This window comes from Lissotriton helveticus, chromosome 2_1 (assembly GCF_964261635.1).
Source record: "Lissotriton helveticus chromosome 2_1, aLisHel1.1, whole genome shotgun sequence".
NCBI lineage: Eukaryota > Metazoa > Chordata > Amphibia > Caudata > Salamandridae > Lissotriton > Lissotriton helveticus.
The window spans coordinates 135482707-135503720 of NC_136059.1; the positions used below are offsets into that span (position 1 = coordinate 135482707).

Consider the following 21014-nt stretch of genomic DNA (forward strand, 5'->3'; position numbering starts at 1 on the left):
CGTGTGTGAAGTGTGTGTCGGGAGTGTGTGGGTGTGTGGGTGGGGGTTGTGTGCATGTGGGTGTGTGTGAGACACACTTGTAGATACCTAAAACAGCCACAGAACCCAAAAGCTCTTTTCAGAGCTACCCTATGTGTAATCACTCAAAATTATTATTTTACACTATTATTTTCACTATTTTTCACCTAAGTACGCTCCCTGGTACGCTCCCCGGTGCGCGTACCGGACGCTCCCCCCGCGAAAATCAAAAAAATAATATTTTTTTTTGTCCCACGGAATCCTTTTATGGCCCCCACATCAAACCTAGAGGGTCAGGGGGGTGTACCCTGCCCCCTTTTGCTCATTTCCCCCTTTGATTTTTGCCACCTCTTGTATCTCAATCCTACCGAGACACAAGATGGCGGCCACTCCTGACTGTTTCGAATGTTTACAGACACCCGAGAACCAATCAGCTTGCCGCGCGCAAGTCGCGTGGCGCGCCGGAGCGCTCCCCGGTACGCGTACCGGGGTGCGCTTACAGATATATAACATTTTTTAAACCTAAATTACTCAAAATCCACTGGAGCACATATCTTGAGACATAGCAAAGGCACATCGGGCTACGAGTCCCTACAATTTTGCCAAGTTTGGTGCAAATCCATTCAGCCGTTCGAGCTAAAACTGCGACAGACCGCCCTATGGAAATTAACATGGGGAAAACACGTTTTGGGACCCCCCTTTTATCTCAGCCCCCACTTGACGAATCCCCCCAAACTTTCAGGGAAGGAGCGGAGAGCCGCGAGGCAAAGTTGCTGAAAGATTCAGCATGATTGCTCAACCGGTGCCAAAGTTATTCCAAATAGAATGTTGCGATTTCCCTATGGAAATCGATCCTAACTATATATACCTACTGGCGACCGCCAGTAGGTAATTACCTACTGGCGGTCACCAATAGGTATATATAGTTAGGACCTAGGTACCATAGGAAATTCGGAACATTCTATTGGGAATAACTTTGGCGCCAATTGAGGGATCTGCCTGTAATTTTCCTTAAATTTGCCTCACTGCGCTCCGCTCCTTCCCTGAATGTTTCGGGGGAATTCATCAAGCGGGGGCCGAGAAAAAAGGGGGGTCCCAAAATTTGTTTTCCCCATGTTAATTTCCATATGGACATTCTGACAAGGCTACAGCCCGAACGGCTGAACGGAATTACACCAAACTTGGCAAAATGGTAGGGACAGGTATGCAGTAGTGCCTTTTCTATATTTGGTGAAAATCCCTCCAGTAGTTGTTGAGAATTTGAATTTGAGCAAATTATATATCTATATTCACTCAACATTCTATTGGGAATAACTTTGGCGCCGATTGAGGAATCTGTGTGTAATTTTCTAGAATTTTGGCCAGCTCCGCTCCGCTCCTTCCCTGAAAGTTTTGGGGGGATTCGTCAAGCGGGGGCCGAAAGGGGGGTCCCAAAACATGTTTTCCCCATGTTAATTTCCATAGGGACATTTAGACATGGCTAGAGCCCAAACGGCTGAATGGAATTACACCAAACTTGGCAAAATGGTAGGGCCTGGTATGCAGATGTGCCTTTGCTATGTTTGGTGAAAATCCCTCCAGTAGTTCTTGAGAAAATTGAATTTGAAATTTTTCCAAATGGCATTTTCGATGGGACCTTTAGACACGGCTACAGCCCGAACGGCTGAACAGAATTACACCAAACTTGGCAAAATGGTAGGGACAGGTATGCAGTAATGCCTTTTCTATATTTGGTGAAAATCCCTCCAGTAGTTGTTGAGAAAATTGAATTTGAGCAAATTATATATCTGTATGCGCTCACCGTTCGCGCACCGTACACGTACGGTACGCCTACCGTATGTGTACGTGCGCGTACCCTTACGTGTGCGAGCGAGTATCTGATTGGCTGGCAGTCGACTGTCAACATTCCAAACTGTCCAAACCAGGAAGTGTTGGCCACCACCTTGTTTTTCAGGAGAACTGAGGCACAAGAGAGCCTAAAACAAGAGTGGAAAACACGAAAAGGGGGCAGGGTAGAGACCCCCCAACCCTCTAGCCCTTCTCAGGGGGTCCCAAAAGGACCCCCAAGGGCAAAAAAAAAAAAATCAAAAAAATCAAGCGGTACGCGTACGTGTACGGTGCGTGTACCATGCGCGTACCCCACGATTTAAAAAAAACACATTTTTTTTTGCACTTGGTGGTCCTTCTGGGACCCCCTGAGAAGGGCTAGGGGGTCAGGGGGTCTCAACCCTGCCCCCTTTTCACGTTTTCCACTCTTGTTTTGTGCTCTCTTGTGCCTCACTTCTCCTGAGAAACAAGATGGCTGCTCAGGTGGTCCCTGAAGGGTAATAACATATATAAACGTTATCCACTAATAGAATTAGCATTTACAAAACCTTTCAAATTTATTGAAAAAATATAGGTTTCACGCCTGATATAGTTAGGAATTAGCATTTAAAAAACCTTGCAAATTCACTGAAAAATCCATAGGTTTCAAGCCTTATATAGTTAGGAATTAGCATTTAAAAAACCATTGAAATTGCTCCTATATAGTTAGTTGTACTAACTATATTTCGCGCACCTGCAATCCACTGCTGATGATGTCACTGATGACATCTCAAATGACATCACTGATGACATCACTGATGACATCTCATTTGACATCACTGATCACATCACTGATGATATCATTCATGTGATAATACGATGCACCTCCTCACACTCTAATATAACCTTTTATACACCCAGTGTTAAATACAGACTACCATTCTTGAAACCATTGACACACCAATACCAGTTACTACATACACACTCACTGATTCCTAGGTCTACACACACATTCACTCATTCACCCATAGAATCACTCATACATACAGTCACTCATCAATACAACACTATCATATGCACTCATACACCTATACAGACACTCACACACTGCCACTCATCCATGGAGTTACTCACACACCTAGTCAGTCATGCAAAGAATCAATTACACTTCCATTTCCTCAACTATACAGTTATACACACAACACCTTACTTATTCAAACATATACTAACACATACTTACTCTCTTATACAATCAGTGATACAAGTACACAATGATCCATACAGCCACTCGCACATTCACTGGCTCTCATGTATAGTCATTTATATATGCCAACTCTCACATGCATTGTGCTTTACATATGTACTTACTTGGACATGTAGCACTGAGATATCCATTCACTCACCAACACAACCATGCACACAGTCAACCGCCCATACAGCTCTTTCCACATGCACTCTTGAACTCATACACCTAGTGAATCAACTGCTCACACATCTATGCACAGAGTCACACACCTCCCAGCCACCCACACAAACACTCAGTCTCTCATTCAAATACTTGGGCAACCAATCAATAACCCATATAGCCACTCATATAGCTACTGCATATCTATATAAATACAAATATAAATGCATGCATACATATACATATATGCATACATATGCATGTTATGTACATGAAAGTTTGAAAAACACTAATAGAAACAAAGCTAAAAAGCCACCTAATTACAAACAGAATTGCTTTAACTTAAACGAGGGTGTTACCTATTGCATTTTCAGCGCTTGTTTATGCCTGTATTTTTTAGCGGGTACAGCTATGGACAAGGCTGCTTATTTTTGCCTTATTCTCCTGCAGTCCACATGATTTCAATATCAATAGAACAGCGAGAAGGACTGCTTGCAAAATTCAATATTTTTGCACCAAGTGTGCAACTGTTGCGATTCTGTGCACTCAAATGTGTCATAGTCCTTTAGAGTAGGAATTTGTGTGTAGACAGTCCCCTTCTTTTGGGTACAGTGTAAGGGCAAGATTACTTGCCAAGTTTTAGGTGGAAATGGTAGGTTATAGTATGTCTTTACATCGAATCCCTAACTCCTTTAAAAGACTCCGCTCAACTTTGCGTCACTTAACACCATTGTAAAATCTGGAATTCAAGTTGCATCAGCATGCTGGGGATGCAGCAGTTGAAGACATTTTGGATGCATGGTAGATAGTTGCAGGGGAGTGGCCATTGTGCAGTAGGACCTCCCACCTTCTGCCTCCTCTGGTTGCATTCCAGGCTCTTTAAAAGAAGAGTGTCTGCATGCAGAGGCGTGCACTGTGCAGAAGGATCCTTTGAGCACAGACTGAAGCACCAGTACTGGCAGTGACCTCTTTATACACCAGGTGAGGGACAAGCAATTTTCAAGAATCCAAACCGGCGCCCCCTGCTGCAGGTTCTAAATCAGTATATGTAAGGGCCCTGACTAAGTTAACAAAGCAAAATGGGGTCAGACCTAATCCTTATCTTGTGATTTATTTACATTCGATTCTCATTGTTTATGATAAAATGTTTATTAGAAAATAAAGAAAGAGTTATAGTTGTGTCTGTTCTTAGGTGATCCAGGTAGCAATTCTCCCAAACAAAGTATACTTTGATTATTTGCATGCTCATCCCACCCACACAGACACTCAGGCACCCTTACAGGTACTCAGACAACTAATCAATAACCCATATAGACACTCATGTCCCTACTCACCAACCTGTGCAGCCACTTACACACCAACTGACAGACTGATGCACACATTCACAAAGATTAGTCACTCAACCGCACATTCATTAAGACAAGTTTAATCACTCTCTTATAAGTCAGTCACACACCCACTAAATCATCAATACAGACACTCATGCACACACTCTTTCTTCTAATACACGGTGGCGCATATATATATACATATATATAAATATATTCAATGAGAATCCCCAGACCTCCACACCGACGGCGTGGCGAAAGGAGACAGACCCCACGGCTTCAGGCAAGATGTTGCTTTTATTGAAAACCTTCCAGGCGGCGCGTTTCGAATAACTTGCACTCTTGATATAGCTATAAATATCATTCTTAAACTTTTCAGAAACACTCAGTCACCGAATGATGTCACGAGTAATATCACTGACCATGTCATGGGTGATGCCACGGACCATGTCATGAGTGATGTATTTTGTGATGTCATCAGCAGTGCATTGCGGGGGCGCAAGTAAGAGTTAGCTAAGCTAACTATAACAGCTATATTTCTCTGGTTTTGTATAAGTGAAATGTCAACCTAAGTGTGACGTTCCTGTAACCTGTGTTTTTTTTCAGTGAATTGCTAAGGTTTTTAAAATGCAAAATTCTAACTATAACATCTTCCTCAAACCTGTGTTTTATATATGTATATATATATATATATATATATATATATATATATATATATATATATATATATATATATATATATAAACACCCTAATATGCCAACGCTTGAATCTTTGACTTAATTGACAAAAAAGATTTTCTTAACATTTTTCAGAAGCTGGGATTACTCCATTTGAGTGAAACACATCAACGCCATGGATTCCACACAACTCTGTTCCTTTCTTTTAACAGTGATCACAGGTAAGTTACCTCATATGACAAATGTCACACAAATGTGCATAAGAACACTATGAATATCAGGTAATTCATCATGTTACATGGACAAGTGAGATAGACATTCCAAACCTATGCATCATGGACCCTTGCAAAGCTTCACATAATCCATCTGCTACATATTTGTACTCTTGTGTTACCACTTTAAAGTGCAATGATTTATTTAGTAAATAAAGTACATTTTGGTGAATATAGGGAGTTGAAAAATGGTCAGTCGTAAATACTCTGCTTAAATTTACCGAAAACAATTGCCACGTTTGCACCATGCAATGTGGCAGATGTGAGATGCAAACCTCTAAGTGAGATAATTGAAAGCACACAAAGCAACTTTGCGTGGCTTGTAGTGGCTTCAGAAATCTGGAGTAACGCACACAGTGCAAATAGATGCTTTGGCAGGGGGTGTGGATTTTAATAAAATATCTACTTATCCATGGGCAGGTTGCTTCATAAATCTACTTTTCCTGTAACAAAATCACATGTCCATTTTGTGCCATGTAATGCAGCGACACATTATGGCTGCAATCTCATTATATAAGAGCTCTGAAATAGACACCCTGAATATGCCAAGGCTACTTCCATAGTAGGGTTTGAATACTAGCAATTCCCTTATGTTGCCACATTTCTGCAGATCTACATACTGCAGCTGAAAGTTATGGTAAGCAACAGTTTCAGGGTTGGAATGCCCTTATGAGTCTGTGCAAACCTACTAACTTGCATGTTTGAAGGGTTTTCACCAACTCTTCTCTAATCTTTTCCCATACATAGAAAGGTTGGCCATGTATGCCTGACAGTGGCAGGCATATAACTTCTTCCAGGGTTGGGAAAAAAGTGGTTGGAGGGAAAGTAAACTTGCAAACACTCAGATGTTTGCATGAGCAAATCTCTATACCTGCATATTTGTTCAGGTTGAAATGCAGTTCACAAATAATTTCTAGGAGTACTATTACTTGGCCTACTTCTGTAATGTCTTGTAGATTCAAGAAAGTCATATATCTGTACTTAATCCATGGACATGGGTACACTTTACTTAATAATTAGTCTGCTAATTAGGTTTGGCGTTCCTTCACAAGGAGCATATTGGCACACAGTCGTTTTGTTCCGTGCCAGGAACTACTGTGCAATATGTGCTTTTTGAAACCAAAGCAATGTTTGCTTTTAATAATGTTTGTTATAATGGTGAGCACCTGGCAGCTCCACACCAATAAGGTTGTACAAAAAACCATGTCAAAACAAGTCGCGCATTGACAAAACCAAAAGTCTGACAAAAAGTTTCAGACCTGGCTTTAACACTGCTTGATTATCGGTATGTTTCCAATATTCTTATTAAAACTGGTTACACTGATTTTCCATTATGAATGTTTTTTAAAACACTAGTGTAAATCAACACATTTTACAAAATGATGCTGCAAAGAAATGGCACCTTACACATTGTTAGTAGTTTAGATACATCTTTTTTTGCTTTTTTTGTGAACATTTTATTTTGAAACCAGAGAATTATCAATCTGGCTTTCAAGCTTCTGCAAATATTTGCATTGGAGCAGTATGAATTACCTCATATTGCTAAACATTGAAAATACGTGTACACATTTTTATACTCTAACCACAGTCAGTAGTGCAGTCTGAGCTTACACATTTGCTTATTTATTTATTTATTTATTTATGACATTTGGTTAAGCGCGAACAATTGCCCTTGGGCGTCACGGCGCTGCGACTTCTGCAAAATTCCCCACAGCTGGTTTATTGGAGGGTTACTCATTAAACAGCCAAGTTTTTAGTTTTTTGCAGAATGACTGAGGGAATGTCTGGTCCTGATCGACTGAGGCAGGGTGTTCCACAGTCTTGGTGCCGTGACCATGAACCGGCGGTCTCCCCAGGAGACGGTCTTGGTGCGTGGCACCACTAGTTTGTTGAAGGTAGTGGATCGAAGTAGTCTGGGGGGCAGTAGGATGTCAGCTGGTCTTTGAGGAACTGAGGTCCTTGCTTATGCAATGCTTTGTATACGATGCATAGAGTCTTAAACTTGATCCGGTTTCTGATCGGGAGCCAGTGATAGTTTCTGATTGTGTCAGCGATGGACTTATGTTTGGGGGTTCTGGAAAGGAGTCTTGCTGCCGCATTTTGTATGGTCTGCCTTTTATTGATTACAGGGATCTGAGCATTGGCAAATAGGCCGTTGCAGTAGTCCAGTGAGGATAACACCAGGGAACTTATCAGGGTTTTGCCGGCACTATCAGGTAGGAAGTGGATGATTTTCCTTACTAGTCGCAGCTTGTGAAAAGCTGTAGCCGCTATTTCGTTGGCATGGGCAACAAAGTTAAGGTTTTCGTCGAAGACAACTCCCAGGTTCCTTACTTTAGGAACGGGTTTGGGAAGGGTTCCGAAAGACGAGGGCCACCAAGCGGGCGACCAGCTTGGGGCTAGTTGTCCAAAGATGACAACCTCCGTCTTTTCGGAGTTGAGCTTTAGACAATTGGGAGACATCCAGTCTCCAATTGCCAGCATACCTGCTTTAAAACTCTCGGGCACCCTTTCTCCATCATTTTTGATGGCCAGGACTAACTGAGTATCATCTGCATATGAGGTAAGGCTCATCCCATGCGCTTTGATGACTTTAGCTAGGTCCGACACGTAGATATTAAAGAGTGTCGGACTCAGGGATGAGCCTAGAGGGACCCCGCAAGGCAGACAGATTAGCCGACTGGAACGCTCCTAAGGTGACAGCCTGTGTTCTTTCGGACAGAAAGGAGGCCAATAAGTCCTTAGCTGCCTGTCGAATGCCCATTTTTCGACACGATCGACCAGGATTGAATGGTCGACCGTTTTGAAAGCTGCAGATAGATCCAGTAGCACTAGTACTGCTGTTCCTCCTTGATCTCGAATGACTCTGATGTCATCAGCGGCTTTGATCAAGGCGGTTTCTGTGCCGTGGAACTTGCGGAACCCAAATTGGGTGCTATCCAATTGGTGATGTTCCTCGATGAATTCTGATAACTGTAAATTCATCATTTTCTCTGCAACTTTTGCCAAGAATCGGAGGCTGGCTATCGGTCGATAGTTTTTCAAGTCGTCCTTATCTAGATGCGGTTTTTTTAAGAGTGGTTTTAGGAGAGTTTTTTTGAGTATGTTAGGATAGATCCCTGATCTAAACATAGAGTTGCAGATTTGAGTAATGACCATAATCAAGGAGTCCATGACCGGGGGAAGAATTTTAAAAGGGCAAGGGTCCAGGGCTGAACCGGTTTTAATGGAAGTGATAATATCCGCTGTTTGGGCCTCCGTAATGTCGTTGAATTGGGTGAATGAGGAATCGGGAGGAGTGGGATTTATGGTATGTGTGGGGTTATTGGTGTTGGAGGAGAAAGCTGAATAGATATCGTTAACTTTTGTGAAAAAGAAATTTGCCAGTGCGTCACAAAGGGATTGAGAGGGAGGAGGGTTTAAATCAGGGGTTTGCTGAGTAATATCGTAGAGTTGTTTATTGGAATTCTTAGCTTTCTCTATTTGTTCGCTAAAATACTTCCTCTTAGCATCTGTGATCATAGATTTGTATTTAGCGAGCATCTCCTTGTAGCGAGATTTATTTTCTTCATTGTAGGATTTCTGCCAGTGCCTCTCCCTATTTCTACAGAGTTGTTTCTGATTCCTGAGTTCTTCAGTGAACCATGGTGCCGAAGGGGCCATTCTATTTCTAGTGACAGTTTTGAGAGGAACCAATGAATTCGTAGCATGACCTAACCAATCCTTGTATTGATTAGTGGCTGTGTTGGGATCTGTGGATAATGTAGGCTGGGTACTGTCGAGTAAGGCTTTTAACTTTTAGGCGCTCACCCTAATAATAAAGTCTTTGCATTAATGAACCATAAATACAAGTTTTAACAGCATTAACACATGGACACAAATAATACCTAGACTGCAGGCAATGTCTTCCCCTGTTCCATAATGTGGTACTGTAAAATGGCAGCCAAAGGGTTTGTACTGTAGAGGGTTGGGCCTCCTTGTCCCAAGGATAAAATTCACATGAGAACATGTTGCCCATGACCCCAAGCAATATATCCTGGGCTATAGGAATTCCACATCCCTGCTTTGGGTCACTTTGCCCTGGACAGGTATTCCATAAGTGTTGTGTGGGTGTTCCCATGCAACTCCCATATATTTTGATGCATCCCAGAATTAACTAGAACTTGTAAATGTGGGGCTGCATCAAAATTGTACACTTTCCCAGGGGAGGCGTAAGATGAAGTAATATCTCTATTTCTTCTCATTTCTATCTCTTTCTATGTTTGCTTCATTCTGCACCCTCACGCCCTGCTGCACCAACAGCATTCTGCAGAACACATAAAAAAGGAATCTGCCTCCCAGGATTGTGTTTCAAGAAGAACTTGTCCTTTCCTGCACAAAAATAATCCTAAATGTAACAAAGGCATCCTCGTGCTGTGGTGCCTGCAGTGGCACTAGTATGTCAAAAGGGTGGAAGGGAATGGTTGAGATTGCACCATATTGCCTTAAATCGGGCACATTCTTGCCATTTCGCTGTCACGCAGAACAACAAGGTGACTCGCTGCACCGCACGGCATCAAAAGCTCATAAATGAGCCCCTACATTCAGAGATGTATTCATCCGCTTGAACTAGTAGTAAGCCTGGAAAGTTATACCAAACAAGCATTTCCTGGTATATTATCCTGCAATCCATAGGACTTATTCCCTGGGCTGGCATTTCCCCAGAGTATAATTGTACACAAAGTTGATTTAGATACTGAAGAAATCCATCCTGATTCACAAATGCATATTATCCCATTTATTTTTGTTTTCTCCCAACTACCCTCCTCACCCCCTCTCCTTCGAGTTTCCGGGTGATTGCCCCCTCCAGTGCTCTGAACAACAATCTGTTAACAGTGCCTTTAAGATGCATGAATGGGGGTATGAGGCTGATGTGACTCCCTCCCACCTTTTACATAAATTGGATGCTGGATCCACTGTCAGCGTACCCTGAAGCTATTATAATACAGGTGACATCAGACACTAAAATCATCTAGATCGGGTACATGTTCATGGTCAGTGTATGCATGGGCAGGCCTTCATTTGCATCTATATTACTCTTTGTTATCCCTTTCATCTACATTCTAATTTTTAGGTCGAGCGTAAACAGCGCATGCCCTGTTGCAAGACCTTTAGTAAACACAACATGAGGGTAATTTTTCCTGCCATTTGCCATTGGTTAATTATGGCATTGCTCTTGTTATCTGGCTTATTGTTGGCTTGCGATCCGATATGTCACTTCTGTTTTGCAGCAAGCAGCACTGACCAACTACAATTTAGTTACGCTTTTGGGCTGTTATCTTTGCATTTAGGGACTCCTTCCTTGTTTACCAAGCGCCCTGTTGTGCGCTTTCATGTAATGGCGGACGCCCCACTTTGTTTTTTAACAAGCGCCCGTTGTGCGCTATTGTGTAAAATGCAACTTTGTGTACAAACGCGGGTCCTCGGGTACGCCACTTCGTTTTTTAACAAACGGCCATTGTAAGTTTTTGTGTAATGCTCAACTTAGTTTACAAATGCTGGTCCCCGAAAGAAAGGTGCTGGCCGCTATTAATCCCCTCCGCTGCGCCGAATGTTCCGCGCTGGTGCGGAACATTCTATTGCGCGGGCGGGGCCAGAACGTTCAGCGGAACGTGCGCAGCACTACGGAGGTAGTGCACGTGATGTCTGCTGAACGTGTGCCGCACGGAAGAGGTTAAAATGCTGGACCCATGCAGAATTCCATGGCACCTTTTGACCTCTGACCCTCATGCACCTTCGGTTCTTAAATAATGTGGCCAAAGGCCACTCTGGTGCCCGGTTTCATGGTATTCTTTCTATTAATATGCTCAGGCACCGTGCTCACTAGCATGGTGCCCGATTTCCTATTTTTTTTTATTCATGCGTTTAAGCTTCCTATCACGGTGCCCCTTTTCATATATATATTTTTTTAATCTTGCTGCACCCTTTGACCTCGAAACCCTCATGCACCCTTAGATTAAATAATACTGTGTCCTCAATACTTTTCACACTTGGCAGAGCCCCTTGAGTTCCACTGCACAGCATTAGTATTAACCACAGCTGTGCATATTGAGTGGACTGCTTTCCGTTTCACCATCACTTCACTAAAACTGTCCAGTTATGGATCTTAAATAATGCGGTAAAACGCTGTGCTGCCTACCATCATGCTCAGTTTCGTGGAATTCTTTCAATTAATGTTCTCGGGCACCGTGCTCCCTAGCTTTCCTTCTCACCATCACCTCACTAAAACTGTCCTGTTATGGATCTTAAATAGTGCGGTAAAACGCTGCGCTGCCTACCACAGTGCGCACTTTCGTGGTATTCTTTCAATTAATGTCCCTAGCACGGTGTCCGGTTTCCTGATTTTTTTTTTAATTCATGTGTTCATGCTGCCTAGCAAGATGCCCAGTTTCATATTTCTTTTTAAATCTTGCCACACCCTCTGACCTCAAACCCTCATATCTTAAATAATGCGCTTGGGCGCCACGCTCCCTAGCATGGTGCCCTGTTTCATAGCTTTTTTAGGTCTCACCTACGTAGCGCACATGCGCTACATAGGAAAGAGACCTTAAGCCATCGGCACAGCTCTGGGGGCAAAAACGAGCATGCGTTGCATTGCTTCCAATGGCACCGCATGCACATCTGGCGATTCCCTTGCGGAAGCGAGCGGCGCCATATGGTGGTGCCATATGGTCACAATCATCGCGCCTTGCTGCACCCTCACGCAAGGGAACCGCGCAGGCCCCCTCCCCCTGCTGCCGCGTGAAATGCACGCGCTAGTGCTGGTAATCACCATGGAATTTTAAATGAATAGTCGACGAGTCGTCCACATATCCTCCCCCTTTGCCTCCCTTCGTCTTTGGCAGCGCCCAGCTGGACCAGAACAAGGCCGGTTTTCTTTGGAAAAATGTTACTTCCCCAGGAATTCTGTATAGTGCTGTTTACATTAGATGAAAGCTAGGGTCCTGCCAGGCAGAACGCATTCGTGAAGTTAGATCCCCTGCAGCACGTGTGTTACGCAGACATGTGGATTTTGTTTTATATATATTATCCTGGAAGCTACATACATGTGCCTGTTTGTAGAAATACATCACAGGGTGGGGGCTTGGATCAGCTCTCAGCAGTTGACTTGGGCAGGGGGGAATGGATAATGGCAAGCAGAAGGGTGTTGTGGGGAGCAGCCGTTCAGACACTCGTTCATAACAAAAGGTCTCAATGCTCCCTGTAGAGGAGTCAGGCTGTTTGGGAAGGAGCGCTGACAGAGATGGTGTACGGGGTGGGGCCAGGTGACAGGAAATGTTTTCTCCTCAGTCCTTCGCCCCCTGCTGCTATAACAATGTGCATATTAACATATAGGATTTGTTAGATAGCTAATGCACTTCTTTAACCGCCTTTCCAGAGGCTTCCGGAAAATGCGGTCAAGGTTTTTTTTGTGTGTTGGGGAGGTGAGTGGGTGGGGTGGCAGTGAGCGGGCTAATTTGTATGTTGACATCTTGTGGTTTTTGTGGCCTGAACCTCAGTGTCCTGTCGTGAACTTTCACTTGCCGTTTGACATCAGTGGTCATTACATTTTGTAGCCTTTTCTGCTCTTTCTTCTGGTTGTACTAGGGAGTGTCCACAGAGGTGATTGTGTTTCACTTTTTAACAAACTTCATAGCTCTGGCGGTAGCTGCTCTCATTACGTCACAAGCTCTTCGCTAACATGCCCACACCTGGGCATATCTTAACCTGCCCCCCCCATTGTTTTATTATCTCAATTGAACCCCAGCACCCACACATATACCTGCAGACCCTATTTTTAAAATATTTTGGGGGAAGAGAGATGTATTTGTAATAATTTTTGTTCAGGACAATTTTAAGATGATTTAAATCTAATAATACGAGTAGAACATACTTAACCAGACTAGGTCAACAGTTCAACTGGGAACCAGGCTTCCAGTGAAGAGTAGTTTCAGAGAGTGATCCATTGTTCAGTCTGGTCTGATCCCTTAACAGTGCTTCGTGCTTTCAGACAAGAAATGTGAATTCCTCTAAAGGGCTGCAAGGGCTTGTACCGGCTTTTGCAGATCTAGGGGGAGAGTGGGCGAAGATAACACGAGGTGTTGCCAGTGCACAGATTGCTCCCCACATCCACACACAGTCAGTCAAACATCGTCAGTCCAGGGGTCAAGCATCAGAGGGAGGGTTGTGCCTCGTCACCCTTCATGTTCGGCTTGAGACCCAATGTGTACAATTGGTACAAATCTACCAACCATGTTCCACTCCATTAGAGGCACTTCTGAAGGAGGCCTTGTATTTGACGGCAGGCGAGAATTGTCAGTCGCAGAGTTCCAGATTCCTTGCTTTACCATAAGGATGCCAGCCTTCAGTAGGCTACTGAACTCCTCTCACCCATCAAGATCTTATGCAGGATTTGTTGAGGGCAGCACCTTTCCCAATTGTGATGGCAGATGCTTAGTTGTTCAAGGCATACACAGCTAATTGTATGCATGATTTATATTGGCCGAGCCTAGAAAAATGGCAGAGGAGCTCTCTAAAGGGTCAAAGGCAAGTATACATAATTGTTAGATATGGGCCAGGCGACACACTCTGTTGGATATTGATCCAACTCGCACCTCTACAGCTGTGACTAATGTGCGTGAGTGGGTGGCCTTTTTAATCTCAGTGCTGATTTGATTCCGCCACATCTCTTGAAGCAGTGAACATATTTAGATAGAAAAACAAAAACACAAGGAAGGTCACACTGAAACCTGGCCCAATGTCACACTTTCATTTATTCCTCCAAAGTACACCTTTATTGTGCATGAGTGACTCCTGACGATGGTTGCTTTTCTTTAGATGTTATCTTGCAATTGTTTTGGTTTTGTTGTTAAAAGCCAGCAGTATAATTACTTTGTGAGGCACGGTAGGAGGAACAATTCCGACTGTGCAACAAGAAAGTATGGTCAGAAGATAGATTCTTGCACACTCCAGCATACATTGTGAAATGCATTCCTCATGTTGGGTTTTGTGTTTTTTTGTGCAAAGTATTTTGAATGCATCAAAATATTTAAAGCACAAGAACTGAGAGGTTTACTTTTGGGTAGAAACTCAAATTCTTCGAATGCTCAAGATGTTGCATGTTTTTTCATGAACAACAGTGTCAATTTCTCTTCCTCTGCTTCTAGGGCTATTAGTACGACCATATGCTCGGCATATTAAGTGATAATAATAAAAAGCTTTCCAACTCTTGCTATTGAAACTCTCCCAGACACTGCTAATTAAAAACTGTTGCAGTGTCTTGGATGAAGGAACAACAGGAGAAGGATACTGCACATTTGTACTCGGGACTCCCACTTTTGGAACATCTGGATGGTGTTATTAAACCTAGCGCGATTTCTGCTTTAGAAAACATTGACAATGGGCTAGCGCGCCTTTGTGGCAAATGGTGAGGGATATCAATCTGTGCTCTGCCGAGAAACGTCGCTTTGGGCCTCAAATTAGGCTTTTAGGGAGAGACGGAAGCGATGAAAGAGAATGTAGGGCAAACGTTCATGACTTCAATGGCAATGGGACGCCTCATATAACAGTGTTGTTAGTTCATCACCTCCCCCATGATAACCCTAACAAGTACCAACTGCAACCAACAATAGAATGACACAATTGTTTTCAATGTCCTGGTTGACACATGTACACTTGAATCACAGCTGTCACAGAAACCACAGTGTCGTAAAAGAAGTATCTTCGCTTAATGTATTTTGGCAGCCAGCCGACACGTGTTTAGTCGAAACAATAATCGACTCATCAGGGCTGGGAAAGATACAAACAAATAACTTTGGAACGTAAGGTATAACATAATAACAATCAGATCATTGGTCGCATTATGTGACTTTTGTGAGGGTGATAATTTGCTCAAAACCACGAAGAATGGGTGAATGGAACACTATCAAACCGAAGTGGAAACCAAGGATGCGTACCAGTGCGCAGTTAAAGTACATGAAGGACAAAGAAGACAGAAGTGGGTTTGACATGTTCACTGGGGGGGGAGGAAGAAGAACGAACAAGTATAGCCATGTGAAAAGTTTTTCTTGTATGTGCGGCCAAGGAGAAGACCAGATATACGGAAAGAGCAAAAGTGGGCATTGATATGTTGAAACCCCCCAGTTCATACACGTAGGAAGGTGATCTCTACGAGTGCACATCGTGTACCATGGGTGCAATGGTAAGATTATGCTGGTACTAGTGCAAAGGTGATTAGGTACTTCAAAAAGGATGCATGTCATACCTGTGTTTCTAGAAGAAAGACAAAAAAGGTCTGAAATACAAGAACAAAAAAGCACAGAAGGAGTCAGGGATTGAACAAACGGGAGTTAAGAGAAGATACAGAAAACCAGAAAAAGTTATTCGGAGTGCTCACCGCTTAGCCGGTGATATTTCCGACCCGGCCGGGCAAAAGACCATGTTGAGTCCCAAAGTCCCTGTGGTAGACTTTCTTTTGCCTGGATATACGGACCCGTAAACGGGGGAGAAACAAAGGGGGTAAAAAGAAATTAGCATCTGTTAGCTAGTGCTATGCCAAAAAGTCATCTTGGGGAGAAGGAGAGGGAGGTCTCACCCAATAAAAGCTGCTCGAGTCCGAGTAGTTTATAAAATTCAGGGTGATTGAATTATGAAGGAGACTGCGTGGGTAAATAAGGCGGGAGATGCAATCTCGGTAAAACTGTAATACACAAAATTGCACACCAGGTAAAGGAGGGGGTACCAACAATACGCAAGCACACCAGTATAAGGTTGTTTAGACAATGAGTCTCCCAAGCGTTTAGCATAACAGTACGTGAGCATAATAAATTGGAGGTCGTGCCATCAATGTGTCCCTCAATCGTGTCATACTGTCATAACAATGAGTATAATGAACACGAAAGTTTTGGATGCTCTGCCAGAGGTGGGTATCTCTTAGTGTAGTACTAGCGTACCACTCGGGTACAGCGAACAGGTAAGAGGGAACGTTTACCTAGCACAGAGTTGATATGAACAGGATATTCCACGGGCTGTATGATTGTGAAGAGGTATTGAGGTTGCGTGTAGATCCCCGTAAGTAGGATATCCTAAGACACGATACAATAAAAGCATACCGTGTGTAAGAATTGCTCTATTCTGACCAAGGTCAGCAATGACAAGTTCACGAAATCAAAATACCAAGTTCAGGCATGGGTTCGGAGGTACTTACCCAGTATAGGTGAATTATCACACAGACGAGCTCCTGTGCGGCCATGCGCGAGTCGTGTTCCAAGTAAGGACACGTGACTTGTATCCCAGAAGTCAATATATTTCAAACTCCATGTTGGACCCGGATTGGGGCAACTGAAATGCGCAGTTCAAGCTGCACAACTATAACGAACCTCCCCAAGCGGAATGGAAACTCCCTCGCGGAAGTAGTTGACTCCGCAAAAGCGTCTAGGACCCGGATATGGGCAACTAGAACGTTAAGTTAAAAGAAATTATAATGACAAGTATTAACCCCTTCCATGCTCATGACGGAACAGTTCCGTCATGAGCGTCGGTTGAGCTGTTCTCATGACGGAACCGTTCCGTCATGGTTCCATAAGCCCAATGGAACGTTCAGCACAGCGCAGGAATCTGCGCCGCGCTGAAGCGGTTAAGCTTGTTGAGTATATACATTCCCCGGGCAACGTGAATAAAAATAAAGATAAGGAATAAAAAAGGAAAACAACGGAAGAAAGCCATGGATCGACAATCAGAAGAATGTGCAATGTTTAGTTAAGACAGGAAAAAAGAAAAGAAACATGCCACTAAAACATGTTAGGTCTGTGACATGCAGTGACATTGTGTTCAATTGGGTGTCTACTATAATATCACGAAAAAAGGGGTAGACAGTTAACATCGGAGTAATCATGTGAGAACAAATTAGTTACTTGCTTCAATTTCCTTAACAGACTCTCAGTCGTCCGGTTGCAGTTTAGTTCATTAAGACAAGAATACATTGATCCAAAAGTGGCAATGTCGCACCCGATAATTGTATAGCAAACAATCAGTTTGTTCATAAAGGCAAAAAAATTGTATGCAAAAATGGCAATGTCATGCCCGATAATTGTACAGCAAACAATCAGTATTCAGCAAATATGGCATGGTATTGTCTCTATGGTAGGTTTGACAGATTTTTGAAAAAGGAAAAGACATTGTTACATATTGCAATCAGAAATTGCAAAAATGATAGTGTCACAGCTACCGAAAAAGCAGCACATTATGCATGTGTACGATCATGCTTATGCATGTAGTTTACAGTCAAAAAGAGGCTCTGGATAAAATGCATTAATACTATACCCAGATGTTTCTGAGATACATCCTAGCCTGGATGTATATATTCAATGAGGCCTAATATAGCCTTATAGCCCACCGTAGAGGGCTATACCGGCTATTAAAGGCCCCCTCCAGGGTTAAAGGCCTGAGCCGAAGGCGAGGGCCTCTAACAAGGGAGAGGGACTTTAATAGCCGGTATAGTCCAGCTACGAAGGGCTATAAGGCTATTAGAACATTCTGCCACTAGAGGGAAGAATGTTCCAACAAAAAAGAACAAAGCCTTATGGGAGCATGAGGGAATTGGAATCCCCTCAGGCTCCTTGAAGCCTCTGTTCACAGCCAGAGCTGTGAACAAAGAATCATTGGAATGTTGGAGCTCCGGGCTTATACCAGCCATTATAAGCCTGGAGCACTCCATTGTTTTCAATGGAGCTCCCAACATTCCAATGTTCGAATATACATTTGTAAATTGAGACATGGGTACATACCATCTGACATCACATAACATTGGAGAGGCAGGTCTCCCAAAAAGTATTCCAATCCTGGTCGAAATTAAGGCCCTGTTCCACCGTACGAAGACGTAGTATCCAGGTCGCTTCCAGGCGTCGCAGCCTGAGTTCTCTATTCCCACCATGTGGGCTGGTTGGCATGGTGTTAATTCCGAAGAAAGTGACACGTTTATCAATGCCTTGAGTGTGGCATGCCGCAGTGTGCAATGCGACCGGATATTTGGGATCCTGCTTATGTATGGCCCTCATGTGTTCAGAAATACGGTCCTTGAGTGGACGAATTGTGCTGCCTACATAGAACCCCCTTTTGTACCGCTTTTGGCCGCCATAAGTGTGGCAGGGTATGCTCAGCAGTGAGTCCCTTGCTTACGTTGCCACTGGATTCAAACAAGCCGGGCTGAAGACGGCTGGAATGCCAGAAACCGGTCCTCGGATGCTTGTTTCCGGTCCAGGGAGGACTTGGCTTGGCGGTTCGGGCTGGACTGTTCCCATGAGGCACAGGGTCAGACTGATTTCCATATAGCCATGTCTGAACTGGGGTGGCAGAGTGGGCTAAAGAACGGTGATGGATTAAACCCAGATCTTTTGACTGGGTGTGAGTGTTTGATTGATTCAGATGCTCCGTCCATCACCACCCCCTTTTGTACCGCTTTTGGCGGCCATAAGTGTGGCAGGGTATGCTCAGACGTGAGTCCCTTGCTTACTTTGCCACTGGATTCAAGCAAGCCGGGTTGAAGACGGCTGGAATGAAAGAAACCGGTCCTCGGAAGCTTGTTCCCGGTCCAGGGAGGACATGGCTTGGTGGTTCGGGCTGGACTGTTCCCATGAGGCACAGGGTCAGACTGATTTGCATATAGCCATGTCTGAACTGGGGTGGCAGAGTGGGCTAAAGAACGGTGATGGATCAAACCCAGATCTTTTGACTGGGTGTGAGTGTTTGATTGTTTCAGATGCTCCGTCCATCACCACCCCCTTTTGTGGCGGTGAAGGAGAAGTGTGGCTCACTGGTTAGAGGCGTCAGACCCGTAAGCAGAGAACGGCCCGGGACCAGGGTTCGATTCCCGACGCGGCAGGGTCGTGGACCAGGGTCAGCGGACTCGATAATTCTCGCCTCGGTGCCTACTCTAGTCAGAAACCACACTCGGCAACTCTGGGCATCAGCTTGCCTCATCTTCACAACGGCCCTCCCAGACCGCCGGGGATGCTTGGTCGCACCTTAGAGATACCCATCAGGGACCATGTCTCAGGGTGAGCCAGGACGGGTTCCCCAGCGGTCGAAGCGTGGAGATACTCCTCCGGGAGTCGATTCCTAGCGCTATATAAACCCGCAATTAAATTAAATTAAATTAAATTAAATTAAATTAAATTATTACATAGAACTTGCCACAGTTACATTCGATAATGTATACCACGAATCGTGTGGTGCAATTTATATTGGTCCTCATGGTGTAAATTTATTTTTTAGGGCATTGAAACTGTTTCGTGCAGTGTTTAGCCCAACGGCACATTGAACAGAAACCACATTTGTAGAAGCCCAGGTTTCTAGGTGTAAGCCAAGTAGTGGCTAAAGTGTTCGGTGGAATTGTTGGGCTAAGTCTGTTTTTAAGTGTCCGCCCCTCCTGAACGTAATCTGGGGATACTCAGAAATATGTTCCTTCAGGCTTTCAATATGCCCCAGTGTTTTTTGAAGCTTTTGCAAATGGAATGATGTAGGCTGTTGAAATCAGTTATCATTTGTACTTGTGAAGCACCTGTTTGTGTTTTGACTAATGATTTCAGTGTTTCTGGCCTCGTGACCTTTCTGATTCTCTGGGTGGCTTTCTGTAAAATGCTCTCACAGTAGCCTCTCCTGCGGAATCTGTTCCGCATCTCTTGCAGGTTTTGTGTAAACACTGCATCTTCACTGCAGTTTCTGCATGCTCTCAAAAATTCACCATACGGTATAGCCCCTATTTGATGAGGTGGGTGTGAGCTGGTGGCGTGTAAAATCACATTGCAGGCAGTACTTTTCCTGTACAGTCTGCTCTGCAGAGTTTAATTTTGGACGTAGATCTCTAGATCAAGGAATTCCACCCTGGTGGTGCTAGAATCCATAGTAAAACTCATTTCCCATGTGTTATTGTTCAGATGCATGTAGAAGTTCTGTAGACGTTCCTGAGTGACCGACCAGAGGAGAATACAATCATCTATATATCTCCCCCAAAATATTAGGAGTCTACAAAAGGTGCGCCTTTGGGTCCCCAAATAAGATCTTTCTCTAGTGCGCCCATAAATAAATTAGCAAAAGAAGGGGAGAATTTCGAGCTCATGGCTACGCCCTTTTTCTGTCTATACCATGAATTGTCGATCATAAAAAGTTGTCATCAAGGATGAGCCTCATCATGGCCACTAGCATATTTGTATGCTGCCACATGGTGGCAGGTCTGTTCTGTAGCATCTTTGTGATCACTTCCATGCCCAGATTAGGAGTAATACTAGTGTATAGCAGTACAACATCCAATGTTGCTAGAATTGTCCCAGTCTGCCATTGTAAGTCAGTAGTGTGTTGAGTATGTGTTTGGTGTCTTGAATATAGGATGAAAGATTGCACACTAGGGGTCCCAGGAAGAGATCCACATACTCCGCAAGTCTCTCCGTGGGTTCACCTATACCCGATAGAATTGGCCTCCCAGGAGGAAAGTGC

The 21014-nt window shown here is 43.8% G+C and overlaps 1 protein-coding gene across 1 annotated transcript in view; it reads left to right on the forward strand.

Moving 5' to 3' along the window:
• The first annotated feature begins 4155 nt into the window (after nt 1-4155).
• LOC144820077 (uncharacterized) overlaps nt 4156-21014 on the forward strand; it is a 94462-nt gene continuing 77603 nt past the window's right edge. The window contains exons 1-2 of the mRNA XM_078677730.1: nt 4156-4210; nt 5371-5456. Coding sequence (XP_078533856.1) covers nt 5411-5456 — 46 coding nt within the window. The 5' untranslated portion in view covers nt 4156-4210; nt 5371-5410. The remainder of the gene's footprint in view (nt 4211-5370; nt 5457-21014) is intronic.